Here is a 17,441-nt window from a genome sequence, read left to right as displayed (position 1 = left end):
CAAACGCATCTCCTCACTCTCCCTACCCCCGTCTGGGACACACCACTGTTAAACTCAGTGTCCTAAAATACAAATTTCAACAGACCACTCCTGTACTCAGACACCTTTAATGCCCCCCACACCCCCATTAAAGATCAAGTCCAAACTTATTAGACTGGAATTCAGGGCACTCTATCAAATTTATTTTCTGCTTTACCTCCTAGTACTCCCCTAGGGAAAGCTCTTTGCAGATGTGATTACATGAAGGATTTTTTTTTTTTTTTGAGATGGAGTCTCGCTTTAGTCACCCAAGCTGGAGGGCAAGGGCATGATCTCAGCTCACTGCAACGTCCGCCTCCCAGGTTCAAGCAATTCTACTGTCTCAACCTCCCGAGTAGCTGGGATTACAGGCACCCATCACCATGCCTGGCTATTTTTTTTTGTATCTTTAGTACAGATGGGGTTTCACCATGTTGGCCAGGCTGGTGTTGAACTCCTGACCTCAGGTGATCTGCCCACCTCAGCCTCCCAAAGTGCTGGGATTACAGGCATGAGCCACCGCGGCCATCCTAAATGAAGGATTTTGAGATGGGAGATTATCCTGGATTATCCAGCTGGTCCTTAAATGCCCCCTCTTGTAAATGCCCCCTCTCTTTATAAGACAGAGGCAGAGAGAGATTGGACACAGAAGGGAGTGAAAGTGGCCACTGAGGCAAGATTCCATGCCGCTGGCTTTGAAGAAATGCAAGGAATGCAGCTCCAGAAGGTGGAAAAGCCGAGGAACTGGATTCTCCCCTAAAGCCCCGGAGGGAGCACGGCCCTGGCTCAGGGAAAATCGTCTCCAACTTCTGATCTCTGGCAACATAAGCAAATATGTGTTGTTTTAAGCCTGTAAGCTTTGCTAACTTGTTACGGCAGCCATAGGAAAGGAATACACCAAGTAGCTCTCACTCATAAGATTGTTTTGGGATTTGATGAGGTAGTGTAGGTAAAGCCCTTAGCACAGAGGGTGAATTTACTAAATGCTCAGTAAATGTGAGCCACATTATGAAGACCCAGTGGCCCGGCCTCTTGGCCGTTTGACATCCTCCATCCCCAGACACATAGCCCTACATCCCAGTGTACAAAGCACCACCAACCTGAATTGCCACATCTGAAAAATTATCGCCTGTTTCTCGGAAGATGTCTCCTAGTCGGAAAATGGGACACTGTGGATTCTGAGTCTTGTGGAAGGTACAAGTGATGTTTAAACCAGGCAAGATGTTTCTCCTGTGCATAATTAAAAGCAAACAAACAAACATCTCGAGTGAAAACAGATCTGTCTCTTTCCCAGGAGTGAGCCAGTGTGGTGGAGAGGTTCCATGAAAGCCCCAAACGATCCCTGCCTCCTGGGACCCCTGGGCAGTGGCCTCTCACATTGGACCAGGGTTGATCTGTGTCACCAATGGCATATGGCAGAAGTGTCGCTCCCAAAGACTGTGGCTTCCATCTTGGTTATACTCCTGGTTCCTTCTTGGTTAGACTCTTGGTTACATCTCGGTTATACTCTCGGTTGCTTGCTCTATCTCTCTTGGGTCACTTGCTCTGGGAGAAGCCAGCCACCGTATACCAAGGATACTCAAGTGGTCCTAGGGCGAGGAACTGAGCCCTCCCACCAGCAACTGTGTGAGAGCTTGGAAAAGGGTTCTCCAGCTCCAGTCAAGCCTAGAAATGACTGTAGCCCTGGTTGACAGCTTGGCTACAACCTGACAGACCTTGAGCGAGAACCACACAGCAAAGTCATTCCCAGATTCCTAACCCACAGAAACCATGGGAGACAATAGGCATTTCTTGTTTCAGGCTTCTGAGGTTTGGGATAATTTATTACGCAGCAGTAGATAACTAAGACAGCGAGGCAGCCTGGGCACTTACGTGGTGTAGTTGTGGCCGGGGAAGTCGATATTGTTTTTGATGAGCACGGTGAAGTTTTCCGCACTGTTCAAGAGAGCAGGCCTGGGAGAGAGACATGCAAAATGGCCATTAGTGACGGTGGGGACCGAGGGAGCCTATGGGCCAGTGGGACCAGAGGTTTCTGGTTTCTTGGTTGGTCTTTGGGATGCGTGAAGAGAAATGGATACAGCGAACCTAGTGGGCAAAGCATTCTGAAACTCTCCACAAAGCCCCTCCAGCTCCTCCAAGAAGTTCTCCCTTCTTGAGATCTGATATGGTTTTTCTCTGTGTCCCCACCCAAATCTCATCTCGAATTGTAATCCCCATGTGCCGGAGGAGGGGCCTGGTGGGAGGTGACTGAATCATGGGGCCGGACTTCCCCCTTGCTGTTCTCCTGATAGTGAGTGGGCTCTCCCGAGATCTGATCTGAAGTGCGCGGCGCATCCCCCGCAGCCCCCCTCCTGCTCCATCATGGTAGGATGTGTTTGCTTCCCTTTCGCCTTCTGCCATGATTGTGAGTCTCCTGAGGCTTCCTGTTAAGCCTGTGGAACTGTGAGTCAATTAAACCTCTTTTTTTCATAAAGTATTCGGTCTCTTACCGAAAAAAAAAGGTAGGTCTTTTTTTTTTTTTTTTTTTTTTTTGAGATGGAGTCTCACTCTGTCACCCAGGCTGGAGTACAGTGGCACATCTTGGGTCACTGCAACCTCCACCTCCTGGGTTCAAGTGATTCTCCTGCCTCAGCCTCCCGAGTAGCCGGGATTACAGGTGTGTGCCACCACACCTGGCTAATTTCTGTATTTTTTAGTAGAGACAGGGTTTCACCATGTTGGCCAGGCTGGTATCGAACTCCTGACCTCAAGTGATCCGCCTGCCTTAACCTCCCAAAGTGCTGGGATTACAGGTGTGAGCCACCGCACCTGGCTAGGTAGTTCTTTGTGTGAGAATGGACTAATACAAGACCCAATGGCATTTACTGTGGCACCTGTCACACTGACATAATTACACATTCAGGTATGTACAGTGGTTGGGACTTGCTCCATATCTGGGGCTTGTATTTTACCTAAACCTTAGCAAAGTCTCTTATGCATAGTCACGTATGAGATAAATATCTAACATCTACTACATGGTGATGGATGTGTTGAATGAATGATTAAATGAACCATCTTAGCTAATTCATATAATATATGAGAAACTGAAGTTCAGGGAGTTGCTTGCCCAGGTCACATCAAAATCCAGCCCAGCGGCAGGCACACTGGAGATGCAGTTTATTTAATGAGTGAGTTGATGGCGGAGCTGGAACTGAAACCACAGTCAGTCAAGGGCCACTTGTCTTGAACCAAGGACTACCTGAGTGGAGGCTGCTGTATCTCCCAGAACTGGGTGATTCCTTCTGTGACAAAGAAATGCCCCTGACCTAGAAATGAACCCGAGTGGAGCTACTGGCGATTGAGAACCATAAGGGGTGATGCTGCTGAGCGCACCCCCTGTCCCGGCATTGGGAAACCTTCGCCTGAGCCTTCTATGAGCCAGCTTGGGGCAGTTTTCTCTTTGCTCCGCGATGCTGCGGGAATGATCCTGAATCATGTTGGTCTAGAACTGCGCTGTCCAATATGGTAGCCACTAGACATGTGTGGCAATTTAAATTTAAATTAAATGAAAAACTCAGGCTGGGAGCAATGGCTCACACCTGTAATCCCAAAACTTTGGGAGGCCAAGGCAGGAGGAGGATCGCTTGAGCCCAGGAGTTCAAAACCAGCCTGGGCAACATAGCAAGACTCTATCTATCTATTATCTATCTATCTATCATCTATCATCTATCTATCTTTCAAAAATTCAGTAGTCACACTTCATGTACTCAATAGCCACATGTACCTAGCAGCTGCCCTATTGGACAGCACAGATATAGAACATTTCCATCACTGCATAAAGTTCTATTGGACAGTGCTAGTCTAGAACCACCACACTTTCAGGGGCAGATTTGGGGTGTGTGTGTGTGTGTGTGTGTGTGTGTGTGTGTGTGTGTATGTGTGTATGTGTAAGCCAGGTTTGGGGCTTACCTTACAATAACTGTACAAGTATCATCTCATTTAGTCCTTACAACAGCCCTATGAGGTTGGTGAAATTATTATTTTGCTTTTACAGGTGAGGACACTGAAACTCAGAGAGGTTAAGCCACTTGCCCAAGGACACACAGCAAAAAGTGTTAGAGCTAGGAATTGAATCCAGGTCTTTCTTTCTCTGCTGAAATACATCAGCCCTTGTGGCTTCTGAGATTTAACATCATGATTTTGTGTATTGAAGCGAAGCATCAATACAAGGGACCACCAAATCTGTATGTCATTGTGAGCATTTAATTTGAGAAAACTTCCTTTACCTCCCCTCTTTTACCCTCCCTCTTCTCCTTTTTCTTCTCCTTCCTCTTCTCTTTCCTTGCTTCATCCTTCCCTTCCATCTCACTCCTTCCTTCCTATCCTTAATCACTCAGTATGGACACTGACAAGTCAGAAGGGACCCTGCTGTGGCACTAGAGGAGGGGGTCTGGGGGTACCCTGGAAGATCTGGGGGAGGGAAGGGGGCCAGGGACACCCAAGGATGCTCAGGGTAGTAGCTATTTACCAGTTGGTACAGAATTGTTACAATAGTTTACCAACCACCAGGGCCCTCCCAGAGACACTAGTTTGTGCCAAGCAGTGCATCCAGAGCGCAGGGGTCCCCAAGCCAGTAGGACCCAGGACTTTGCAGGGCTGTGCTGAGAGGGGAAGGCCCAAGCAGCCTCGGCAAGGCCTCATCTGGTCGCTGCTGAGGGCCACTGTGTCTGTCTCCCCATGCGACTCACCGGGGGGCCTCTCCCACTGCCTCGATGGGGCACCAGGCAGAGACTTCACAGGTCTTCCGGTTCCCTTCATACACTACACACCTTCCGGTCTGAATTCCTATAGGGGCCAAAGCATCATAGAACCACAGATGTGAAAGAACTGTGGAGAGAAAGTTCTCCAGGAGGGACATCATTAACTCAACCCAGGCAAAAGACTAGGCTTTGACCAGGCTTTCCAACCCACGCAGCTTCAGCTTCCATCAAGCCCATCCTAACCACAATGAACACAAGGCAAGGCAAACGAGCGAAACATAATAGAGATCAGACAGAACACAGGAAGACTGTGGATTCTGCTGGCTCTTTTGTTTCTTTACAAGAAAAGGTGCCCATGAGGGGAGCGGAACAGGTGTATGCTCTCACTTAGTATAAATGGACTAGAACATGGCCTCTCCAAAGGGCACAAGTCCCTCAAGGGGTACACAGTCTGTCCAGGATGCGCCAAGCCATGAAATAAGCATGGCGCATCTTCCTGGAGTGTCAGGATGATTAACCAGCTTCCAAGGGAGAATTAATTAAATAGTGAGCAATGTTAACATAATCTTTATACCAACTCAAATACACATATAGTATGGAGTAGAATGCAGTAATGGCCATGTGCCTTTTTGTGTGCATTTGCATCATAACCACGGAATTTTTTTTTTTTTTTGCAGTATTTTAAAAATTGCCCTGTGCTTTTTTTTTTTTTTTTTTTTTTTTTTTTTTTTTTTTTACAGAGTCTAGCTTTGTCACCCATGCTGGAGTGCAGTGGCATGATCTTGGCTCAATGCAACCTCCGCCTTCCAGGTTCAAGTGATTCTCATGTCTCAGCCTCCCAAGTAGCTGGGATTATAAGCACGTGCCACCATGCCTGGCTAATTTTTGTATTTTTAGTAGAGATGGGGTTTCACCATGTTTTCCAGGCTAGTCTCGAATCCCTGACCTCAAGCATCCATCTGCCTCACCCTCCCAAAGTGCTGGGATTACAGGCACGAGCCTCTGCACCCGGTGCCCTGTGCCTTTCTAAGTTAAAACATGAGATAAAGAAATTCTGCAGGTATCACAATAGCACTGTTCTTAGATATAAGTAAAATCAAAAGTAAAATAAAACAGTACAAAAAATTTTTGAAAAGTAAAAATTAAAATAAAAAATTTGCAGGTTAATATGGGTATTACTGCCAGGTTCCCTGGGGGTATAAGTTCATGGTCCTTAACCTTTGATTCAGGGGGAAGTTTAGAATATTCAGATGATACTATAGGCCATGTGATTTTTCTACCGATTAGAACCTGAACCTGCTAGATTTTTAGGAGCTTCTCTCACTGGAAAACTGGAGTCATGTTTACAGTCAGCAGCTGGTCTGCTGGGGACAGAGCCGAAGCATGGGCAGACTCGCCTATGGCTTGGTGATGGTGGAAGAGGACAGCTGAGAGCAGAGGCTGAAGACCTGAACTGGGCATCACAAATGTCACCAAGATGCCTGACCATCCAACCCTAGGGTCTCAGGAAAAGAAACAGAAGGTACCTTTGCTCTGTGGGTCCATCCATCCCTTTTTACAACCCCGGTCAGAGGAACAGAGCGTCCTGCGGGTGGGATACTGCAGATAGAAGGATGAGAGAGTGGGGAGTAAGTGACGTGTGTTACTAAGACGCGGAGAAGAGATTCGATATCCACCAGGATGTGCACACGAATGCTTAGAGCAGCACTGCTCAGAATTGCCAAAAAGTGGAAACCACGCAAGTGTCCACTGACAGATGAATGGACAAATAAAATGTGGTACATTCATACACAGAATCTTATTTAGCCATAAGAAGGATGAAGCGTTGACGCAGTGTACAACATGGATGGACCTTGAGAACATGATGCTGAGTGAAAGAAGCCAGACACAAAAGGCCACACCATGTACGATTCTATTTATAGGAAATGTCCAGAATAGGCATCTACAGAGACAGAAAGCAGATTGGTGGTGGCCAGGGACCAGGGGAAGGGGAGAATGGGGAGTGACTGCTAATGGGTTTGGGGTTCCTTTGTGGGTGATGAAAATGTTCTGGAGGCTGGGCGCCATGGCTCATCACGCCTGTAATGCCAGCACTTAGGAGGTCAATCACCCGAGGTCAGGAGTCTGAGACCAGCCTGCCCAATGTGGTGAAACCCCATCTCTACTAAAAATACAAAAATTATCAGGCATGGTGGTATGTGCCTGTAATCCCAGCTACTAGGGAGGCTGAGGCAGGAGAATCGCTTGAACCCAGGAGGCGGAGGTTGCAGTGAGCTGAGATGGTGTCACTGCACTCCAGCCTGGGTGACAAGAGCAAAACTCCATAAGGAAGGAAGGAAGGAAGGAAGGAAGGAAGGAAGGAAGGAAGGAAGGAAGGAAGGAAGGAAGGAAGGAAGGAAGGAAGGAGGGAGGGAGGGAGGGAGGGAGGGAGGGAGGGAGGGAGGGAGGGAGGGAGGGAGGGAGGGAGGAGGGAAGGGAGGGAAGGAAGGAAGGAAGGAAAAAAAAGAAAAGAAAAGAAAGGAAAATGTTCTGGAATTAGATGGTGGTGATGGTTGCACAACTCTGAATATACTAAAAACCACTGAATTGTATGCTTTAAAATAGTGGGGTTTATGGTATGTGAATTATATCCCAATAAAAATGAATAAAAATGGGTAAAGCAGAGGTCTGGGCAGCTAGGAATCACTTTCAGGGATGCTGGCTGGGGTGGAGGACAGGTGGTTTGGTCCAAGTGGCCCTGTGGCTGAAAGGACTAAGCAGGGCAAACAGGTGCAGAGACTCAGCAGGACACATGGAACTGAGAGACATTGGCCAGGACACTCGCCTGGCCTAAGAAAATGAGACCAGCTGGGTCTCAGGGCTGAAGGACAGAACGTGGAAGAGAGAAATGAGCTGCCCTGGTTTATGCATATTTCTCTTCCTGTTTTCTAGGGAGCAGGCTTCATGGCCAGTCTTGAGGAAGCCAGAATATGACATAGGTGTGAAAATAGCCTCTGCTCCTTGTCATCTGTGTAATTTGTGGCTTCTACAGTGATTCAGGCCAAGGACCTAGGTCTTGGACCCAGGTATACCTGGTTCAGCAGTAGCTGCACCATTTTCTAGCTGAGAGACCTCAGCCAACTCACTCACTTCTCTGAGCCTCAGTTTCCTCATCTGTAAAAGCAGGGTGAACAGATTTGCCTTTTTTTTTTTTTTTTTTTTTTTTGAGACAGTCTTGCTCTGTTGACCAGGTTAGAGTGCAGTGGTGTGATCTTGGCTCACTGTAACCTCCACCTCCTGGGTTCAAGCAATTCTCCTGCCTCAGCCTCCCAAGTAGCTGGGATTACAGGCACACACCACCATGTCTGGCTAATTTTTGTATTTTTAGTAGAGATGATGTTTTACCATCTTGGCCAGGCTGGTCTTGAACTCCTGACCTCGTGATCCGCCTGCCTCGGCCTCCCAAAGTGCTGGGATTACAGGCATGAGCCACCGTGCCCAGCCAACAGATTTGTCTTGCATGGTTGTTGTGAAGATTAAATGAGTTATGAAAAGAAAGAGTTTAGCACATAGTACATGCTCAATGTATGTTTCTTGTAGTTTTCAAATTCTCTCATGATCTCTTTATTTCCCAGGCTGCCTTAGTCACATGGTATGCCGTTGGTCTCCTCCCCTTGTGACTCCCCAGATTAGACTATGAACCCTTTGAATACAGAGCAAAGGTCATATCTTTGTAGCCCAAGTGCCTGGCAAATAGTAGGTCTTGATAGTCATGGAAGGAATGAATGTGTGATCATTCACTGTGGCTCATGGAAAGTTACATTTTCATTATCAACTGGAGATGAATCTCAGGAAAGAAGAGAAATCAATTTTATTTTGCTCTCCAAAAGGAATTCTAAAATTAAAAAAAAAAAAAAACAGCATTAGTTTTGTTGTAATCTTCTCTTTTGTGATTGTTGCATGGATTAAAGATGGCCACAAATTCTTGGTCACTTTCCCCATTGAGAGGTAGAGTGTTTCCTCTACTTTCTGAAGCTGAACCTGTGCTGTGACTGCAAAACCAATAGAAGCAGCAGAAGGAATGCTGTTGCCAGTTCCAGGCCTAAGCCTTAAGAAGGCCAGGAAGCTTCTATTTTTTTGTTTTGTTTTGTTTTGTTTTGTTTTGAGGAACCTGAGCCACTATTGGAAAGTTTGACTACCCTGCTGGAGAGACAATGCAGAGAGACCTTGAAGAGAGGGAAACTCTTAGGGCTTCCCAGAGAGGAAGAGATGTCTAGCTATCCCTGGGTGCCAATTGAAGCTCCAAGGGATGCCAACCCCAGCTGCCATCCGACTGCAGCTCCTTGAGAGATCCCTAGTGACACCAGTAGAAGAACCACCCAGCTGAACTCAGTCAACCACTGAACTGTGAAAGTTAATAAAATGCTTGTGTTAAGCCCACCATGATCAGGGTAGTTTGTTTTGAAGCCACAGGTAACTGGAGCAAATATCTATTCAGGTTGGTGTGTAACTGGAACTTGGTCATATTTACCGAGACAACCAGAGATAGAAGGGTGTTGATGGGCAGAGAGGAGGTGAATGTCCAATTAGACCAGCCCAAACCAGCCTGGAGTGCAAGTTAAAATCCCAAAGAGTCACATGTGCTCTCTGGGCTGGCAGTGCCTCCACGGAGCCTGTTGGGTTCCAGCCACTCTGAGTGACATTCCATCTGAGGAGTAACATGTCATTTGAATCATAACAGCTGACATTCACTAAGTGCTTATAAGGTACCATGCCTTGTTTTAAGCACGTCACAGGTATTCACTCATTTGTTTCAATGATCTGAACAGCTAGGTTTTGTTCTCAGCCCCATTTTATAGATGCACACAACTTGGCACAGAGAGGTGAAGAGTCACCTGCCTGAGGTCACAGAGCTAAGAATTTTAAGTTTTGAACCTTTAGCAGTCTAGCTTCTGAGCCCAGGCTGTTAATCTCTGGGCTATCCTAACTCTCTTTCTTCCAAGTCTCAATAACTCCAAAAGTGTCTTTATGTATACACGGGGGTGGAGTGTGGTGTAGAGATGACCAAAGGATGGGACAAAAGAGAACCAGGGCCCCCAAACTGGATTGGAGACAGAACACTGCTGGGAAGGGAGACAGAAGGGAGGGCTTGGCTGGCCTGGCTGTCAGAGATTTCACCTGAATGGCAGGGAGAGTTAAGGGGCGATGAGGACAAAACAAACAAAGAAAGCTCTCCTTTTAGGGGGAGTGTTATCAAGATAGACACCAAGGGAATGTTATGCTGGTTCTGAGTTTGGGTACAAATGATGGCAAAGACTGTACTCTAAGAGAGCACTTTTGCCCAGAGTTCCTGGACACTCAGGAAGCTAGACCTTGTTGCCAGAGTGGGCCCGTGAGCAAAACCCCACTGGCAGGGCTGGGCCTACTCACCAGTGGAGGATCTGGCTGGGTACCACCAGCGTTGCTGCAATTGTCAGTGCTGGGAATGGTCCTTGGTACAGCACAGTTACGTTACCTGAGAGGGGAGGCTGGGAGGTTGGGAGTTACCGGAAATGCCTAGCAGTAACACGCTGGTATAGATAAACTTAGCTGGTTTTCATCTTGAAGAGCAGAGAGCAGGATGGTGAGGTACAGAATAGGACAAATACAGTTTTTGTTTTGTTTTGTTTTTAGAGACAAGGTCTCACTATGTTGCCCAGGCTGGTCTTGAACTCCTGGGCTCCAGTGATCCTCCTGCCTTGGGCTCCCAAAGTGCTGGGATTATAGGTGTGAGCCACCGTGCCTGGCCCAGAATAAAACAAATATGATTTGATAGGGAAGAAGCTCTTCCAGAAAGAGGCAGCATTGTGGAGAGGGCAGAGCCAAGTTGGGAAAGATTGTCTGGGTTGGTGGCAGGGAACTATGGGGGCCCATGCACCTGATGGAGAGGCTGAGACTCTAAGAAGTGGGTGAATGAGCAAGAGAGCTGTGTGCCAGGGTTTTCCAAAACTGGCCCTGCAGACAGTTCACTGTGAACCATAGTAAGAGAAGCTGTGAGTGAGGACACTCAGGTCCTAACCCTGGCTGTGCCTGCAGCAAGCTGTGTGACCCTGGGGAAGTCACAACCTCTCTGAATCTGTGTTCTGGTTTGTAAAATGCCATTTTCTCCTAAAGTCATTGTGAGCCTCAAATCAAATGTGAAATGTTGTGCAAATGCCAAGAATCACCATTGTCATAAGCTGCGAAGAGAGCCAGAGATAGAAAGAGCAGGGTTGACGTCTGCACGGGTCCCTAGTGCTAGAACCGGAGACTGAGGCAGACAGACAAAGATCCGGTGGCCATGGAGAGACACTGCCATGTGTTCTCTCCCTTCCTCCACTCAGCCCAGCCCTACCCCAGAAAAGAGGCAGGTAAATATTTGTGGGCTGAAATACACCCCAGGGTCCTAATTTCTGCTTCTTCTGACGTGCATCTCCCCCAGGAACTCTTACGACCTGACCCACCACTCCAGGTCCCCTCCTTACCTCAGGACATAACCGCTGCTCTTGGCCTTCTGTTTTGAGAAAGTTTGTCATCACGAAGAAAGAGTTCCCCTGTGGAGAAAGAGACGCTAAAGAAATGCAAAGCCTTTGAAAAGAGAACTACTTAATTATAATAATCCAGCTTGCTGGGCGAACCTCTCCACTTTTCTAAGCTTCTAGAAATCAGGGTCTGTGGGCAACTTGGAATATGCCGAGTGCTTAATATCAAAGCTGGACGGGCAGCCCTGCTGAGCTGAGGGAGGGTGAAGGAGCATTTGCATGAGTTGAGGAGTCATTTACCACTGCAGTCTCAAAAGCAGCCTTTTCGTGTTTTTTTTTTTTAACACAGTAAAATCTCATTAAATTGAAACTCAAGAGACCTGAGGAGGTGAGGGTAGGGGAGCAGGCTTCACTGGAACACTGTTCAGATTTTCCCGGACTTTAATGAAAGGCACTAGGGCATCCCACCACCCGAAAAATCACAGGATTTTAATGACCGGCTGTTAGAAACAAATAGATAGCAACGTGGGCTTTATAGGGTTTTGCAAAGCATTTTAGCTCCCCAGGCCACAAACTTGCCCCTTCGTCCCTCCTGCCCCCTTCTCTGTTTTTTGGCCTCCTCAACCCTACTTTAATTTCTCCTTTTTGGCAATTCTGCTTTCATTTTCCCTGCTTGCAAATTTAGAAGTCACACGCCTTCTCTCAGTGACAGATGCCTTTCTTCTTTTTGTCATTTACATCCTTTCTTGGTGGAAAAATGTACCCAAGAATGGTCTCCTGGAGTCGTTTTTGTTGATAGAACGCCACACAATCTAGAAGGGCTGGTACTCTTCGGTAGAAAGTTCTCTGTCCTTCTTTTTTTGTTGTTGTTTTTTTTGTTTTTTTTTTTTTTTGAGACGGAGTCTCGCTCTGTCGCCCAGGCTGGAGTGCAGTGGCGCGATCTCGGCTCACTGCAAGCTCCGCCTCCTGGGTTTACGCCATTCTCCTGCCTCAGCCTCCTGAGTAGCTGGGACTACAGGCGCCCGCCACCGCGCCCGGCTAATTTTTTGTATTTTTAGTAGAGACGGGGTTTCACCGTGGTCTCGATCTCCTGACCTTGTGATCCGCCCGCCTCGGCCTCCCAAAGTGCTGGGATTACAGGCGTGAGCCACCGCGCCCGGCCGAAAGTTCTCTGTCCTTCTAAATCTAGGCAGACCTTGCTGGCTTGGTGGCTGTGCCTCTAAAAAGCTGCATAAAAATCAAGTGTGAGTGAATCAAATCCTGTTTTCAATGTACCAGGACATGCGGCTATTTTGAGAAACCCTGTAGGACTTGATAAAGCAAAGGATCATCTCCTGGATCTCACCCAGATTTGCAATTTTTAGGTTTTCTCAGTTGAGATGTTCACAGAGCTTTTAAAATAGGGCCAACGTTTTTTCTGGAGTGAGGCTCTAGATCCTAGGGGGAGGGAGCAAGGCCCTGGCGATGGTGACCAGCGACGAGCCTGGGAGAATGCTACAAGGTGCTTACCTGCAAAGGGAAGGTGTAGTCTGCAGTGTCAAAGACACTGTGCACCAACTTCTTCACTCCATTCTCCACGATCTCCTCTTTCACCTCTGCTATCCCCTTCACCTTAGTGTGCACAGAACTGATGACAGGCTCTTTCCGCTGGTACAACTTGTCACTCACCAGAGCAAAGCTAAATGGCAGGCATGGGAAAGCATCAATGGGAGGCATAGCACAGCGGGTTGGGATGCAGGTGCTGGAGGATGCAGGCACTTCCGTTCCAATCCTAGCTCTGCTGCATGACTTGCTTCCATGTGACTTGTTTTCCCTCTCTGGACAATGGGAAGAATAGTCATACCTGCCTCATGGATTGCGAGGATGAAATGAGAGACGTCTGCAAACTCCTTTGCCCAGTATCTGGCACCTAGTGAGGACTTGCCACAGGAAAGCTACTGCCCCCAATCCTACTCTTTAATGTTCTCTAACATGGACCCTCATAGATAGGACAGCTTCTCAAGTCAGAAAGTCCCGCCCCGGTAGGTTCGCCAGCTTTGTCTGGAGGTTCAGTAACACATCAGCACCTTCCAGTCTAAGACAGTGTCTGGTGCATTTTCAGAAACACCTACCTGCTTTATCAATAACATTAAAAATGGCAACTACTCTCTCTCTTTTTTTTTTTTTTTTTTGAGACAGAGTTTTGCTCTTGTTGCCCAGACTGGAGTGCGATGGTAGGATCTCGGCTCACTGCAACTTCCACCTCCCAGGTTCAAGTAATTCTCCTGCCTCAGCCTCCCAAATAGCTGGGATTACAGGCGTGAGACACTGCACCCAGCCTCTCTTTTTTTTTTTTATTCCAGAGAAAGGGCCTTGCTCTGTCACCCAGGCTGGCGTGCAGTGGCGTGGAGCTCACTGCAGCCTCCAACTCCTGAGCTCAAGTTGATTCTCCCACCTCAGCCTCCTGAGTAGCTGGAACTACAGGTATGTACCACCACATTCAGCTAGTTTTTATTATTTTTTATAGAGAGGGGCAGTGGTGGGGGTGGTCTCTTTATGTTGCCCAGGCTGGTCTCGAACTCTTGGCCTCAAGTAATTCTCCTGCCTCAGCCTCCCAACACGTTGTGGTTACAGGTGTGGGCCACTGCACCAGGCTGCAGGAGCTGCTCTTTCTTGAGCACTTCATAAGTGCCAAGTGCTCTACATGCACCATCTCCTTTAACCCTCACAACAGTAGGAGATAGTTACCGGGATTACCAGCATTCGCCACCGCACCCAGCCTAAAGGGTTTGTTTTATTGTTTTTTTGAGATGGAGTCTTGCTCTGTAGCCCAGGCTGGAGTGCAGTGGCACCATCTCAGCTCACTGCAACCTCTGCCTCCCAGGCTCAAGTGATTCTCCTGCCTCAGCCTCCTGAGTAGCTGGGATTACAGGCGCATACCACCACACTTGGCTAATTTTTGTATTTTTAGTAGAGACAAGGTTTTGCCATGTTGGTCAGGCTGGTCTTGAATGCCCAACCTCAAGTAATCCACCCACCTCAGCCTCCCAAAGTGCTGGGATTACAGGTGTGAACCACCACGTCTGGCTAATTTTTCTACTTTTAGTAGAGACAAGGTTTCACCATGTTGGTCAGGCTGGTCTTGAATGATACACCCGCCTTGGCCTCCCAAAGTGCTGGGATTACAGGCATGAGCCACCGCACCCAGCCCTAAAGGGTTCGTTTTAAATGTTTTGTTTACTCATTCAGACTTTACTTATTTAGTCCCTTCTCTCTGCCCAGCTGCTGAGTGATATTAGCAAGTCTAAGATAAGCTGACCTTGGGAAGCTGAGACAGAGTGGGCCAAGACTCAGTCCCAGCTGTTTTCCACCTTGGCTGTGTAACCACCCAGGGAGCTTTCAAAATTGCAGGTCCCCAGTCCCATCCCTGGAGACTATGATTCCATGGGTCAGGGGAGTTATCCAGATACCCACATATTTTTTAAAAGTTCCCAAGTGATTCTAATGCATAGCCAGGGCTGAGAACCACTAGTAGGCTCCTGAAAAGACAGCTCAGGTTTGACAATAGCAAGTACATTTGAAGAAGAGCATTCCCCATGACCCAGCAATACAACTCTTATGTATGTGCCCTAGGGAAACTCTTGTACAGTGCCGGAGGAGCTATGGGCCAGAATGTTTCTGCAGCATTGCTTGTAAGAGGGAAAGCAGGAAATAACCTAAATGTACTCAAACAACGAATGGATAAATAAATTGTTGGATTTATACAATGAGATGCTTTGGGCCAGGCACAGTGGCTCACGCCTGTAATCCCAGAACTTTGGGAGGCCGAGGTGGGTGGATCACCTGAGGTCAGGAGTTCGAGGCCATCCTGGCCAATATGGTGAAAATTCGTCTCTACTAAAAATAAAAATTAGCTGGGTACGGTGGCGTGAGCCTGTAATCCCACCTACTCGGGAGGCTGAGGCAGGAGAATCGCTTGAACCTGGGAGATGGAGGTTCCAGTGAGCTGAGATCGTGCCACTGCATTCCAGCCTGGGCGACAAGAGCGAAGCTCCGTCTCAAAAAACAAAACAAAACAAAACAAAAAACAAAGAACAAAAATTTGCTGGGTGTGGTGGCACAAATGTCAAATTCAGGATTTCTTTTAGGCCGGGCATGGTGGCTCATGCCTGTAATCCCAGCACTTTGGGAGGCTGAGGCAGGTGGATCATCTGAGACCCTGGGTTCGAAACCAACCTGGCCAACATGGCAAAACCCCATCTCTACTAAAAATACAAAAATTAGTCAGTTGTGGTGGCATGTGCCTGTAGTCCCAGCTACTCCGGAGGCTGAGGCAGGAACCCGGGAGATGGAGGTTGCAGTGAGCCGAGATGGCACCACTGCACTCCAGCCTGGGTGATAGAGTGAGACTCCGTCTCAAAAAGAAAAAAAAAAAAAAAGGATTTTGTTTAGAGATGGAGTCTTGCTATGTTACCTATGCTGGAACACAGTGGCCATTTCACAGGTGCAGTTAGCACACTACAGCCGCAAACTCCTGGGCTCAAGTGATCCTCCCAGTAGGATGTTTATAAAACAAAAGGAAAGAGAATGGGATGAAGGATGAGTTTGCAGGGAGCAAAACTGGATTAGTAATGCTTTATTTCTTAACTTGGATGGTGGTACGTGGGTGTTATATTATTCACAGTATATTGTAGTATTTCTATAACGTTTATTTATTACTTATTTGAGATGGAATCTCACTCTGTTGCCCAGGCTGGAGTGCAATGGTGCAATCTCGGCTCACTGCAACCTCTGCTTCCCAGGTTCAAGCGATCCTCCTGCCTCAGCTTCCCAAGTAGCTGGGATCACAGGCACCCACCATCATGCCCAGTAATTTTTGTATTTTTAGTAGAGACAGGGTTTCCCCATGTTGGTCAGGGTGGTCTTGAACTCCTGACCTCAGGTGATCCACCCACCTTGGCCTCCCAAAGTGTTGGGATTACAGGTATGAGCCACTGCACACGGCCAACACTTATTTAAAAAGAAGGATTTTCAAGAAAGATGTTGGGGTAAGAGATCCAGATTTGAGACCCAATCAGCACATATGAGATAGAGCTATTAAATAGAATTCCATAGACAAATATGATAACACTTGCTCAATAATACATTTCAGCCCAGCATCCCAACACACACATGGTGTGTGCAGTGCTCTCATACTGGATGTTGCAGTGTTCTCCTGGAACAACACTCGGTCATGTGACCCACCATTTGGGAAGCTCAATTCTGATCTCTCATGTTCATTCCAGAACAGGCAACATATGATCGATCATCCTTAATGGAATCAGGCCCTCTCCTAAACAGAAAACCTGTCTCTGTGTCATAATGAACATGTAAATTTTAAAAATTAAAATACTTCAGAGCTGCATCAAAGACAAAAAGGGAATGAAAGTGAATTTGCACACTTTACCTGTCGGGGGGATACCGTGATCATGAAAGTGAGTTTGTGGTGTCCTCCTTTTGGAAAGAAAGTGCTAATGACCATCCCAGAAATACTCTCCCAACCTTGCTTGGTGACTAAGGCAAGCCATGTCACCCCTCCCGGTGGTCGGTTTAATCTCTGAATGAAGAGAGAACTCCCAGCCTCCCCAATCCCCATGACCTTTTTGCTCTAAGAGGCTATAATGTTATTCATTCTGTAGCAGGCAAAGCCGCTGGTGCCTGGAGCTAACAGGAGTGTGAAGAACCTAGGGATTTCACTGGGTTGGGGAGGATGGGTAAGTTGTGGGGTGGGGGGTGGTGGTGTGCGCACATAGTCGCAGCTACTTGTTAGACCAAGGTAGGAGGATCCCTTGAGCCCGGGAGTTCAAGACAAACCTAGGCAACACAGTGAGACTTCAGTCTCTAAAAAAGAAGACAAAGAACAAAGCTGGAAAGATCCTGGGAAGTAGAAGAGAGCTAATGGGAGGGAAGCCAGGGCCATTGGCTGGCTCTGGTTTGGCTGTGTCCCCACCCAAATCTCATCTTGAATTGTAGCTCCCATAATTTCCATGTGTTGTGGGAGGGGCCTGGTGGGAGATCACTGAATCATGGGGCGGTTTCCCCCATACTGTTCTCATGGTAGTTAATAAATCTCATGGGATCCGATAGTTTTATAAGAGGTTTCTTCTTTTGCTTGGCTCTCATTCGCTTTTTGCCTGCCACCATGTAAGACATGCCTTTTGCCCTCTGCCATGATTGTGAGGCCCCC

The 17,441-nt window shown here is 47.5% G+C and overlaps 1 protein-coding gene and 1 pseudogene across 2 annotated transcripts in view; one reads left to right on the top strand and one right to left on the bottom strand.

The window, feature by feature from the left end:
- LOC114671088 (ataxin-3-like) overlaps positions 1-17,441 on the top strand; it is a 109,469-nt pseudogene that overhangs the window by 44,686 nt on the left and 47,342 nt on the right. The window contains exons 3-5 of the transcript XR_003720994.2: positions 641-870; positions 4,052-4,251; positions 13,579-13,699. The product of XR_003720994.2 is annotated as an ataxin-3-like (transcript). The remainder of the gene's footprint in view (positions 1-640; positions 871-4,051; positions 4,252-13,578; positions 13,700-17,441) is intronic.
- The window catches only part of P2RX7 (purinergic receptor P2X 7), a 55,905-nt gene that overhangs the window by 21,390 nt on the left and 17,074 nt on the right, over positions 1-17,441 (bottom strand). The window contains exons 2-7 of the mRNA XM_001092531.5: positions 12,746-12,914; positions 11,240-11,308; positions 6,284-6,356; positions 4,746-4,842; positions 1,891-1,971; positions 1,119-1,248 (exon numbers count right to left, since the gene is read on the bottom strand). Of these exons, the coding sequence (XP_001092531.3) occupies positions 1,119-1,248; positions 1,891-1,971; positions 4,746-4,842; positions 6,284-6,356; positions 11,240-11,308; positions 12,746-12,914 (619 nt within the window). The remainder of the gene's footprint in view (positions 1-1,118; positions 1,249-1,890; positions 1,972-4,745; positions 4,843-6,283; positions 6,357-11,239; positions 11,309-12,745; positions 12,915-17,441) is intronic.

This window comes from Macaca mulatta, chromosome 11 (assembly GCF_049350105.2).
Source record: "Macaca mulatta isolate MMU2019108-1 chromosome 11, T2T-MMU8v2.0, whole genome shotgun sequence".
NCBI classification, from domain to species: domain Eukaryota; kingdom Metazoa; phylum Chordata; class Mammalia; order Primates; family Cercopithecidae; genus Macaca; species Macaca mulatta.
The sequence above is the reverse complement of the archived record's forward strand: the minus strand, read 5'-3'. Positions and strand labels throughout refer to the sequence as shown.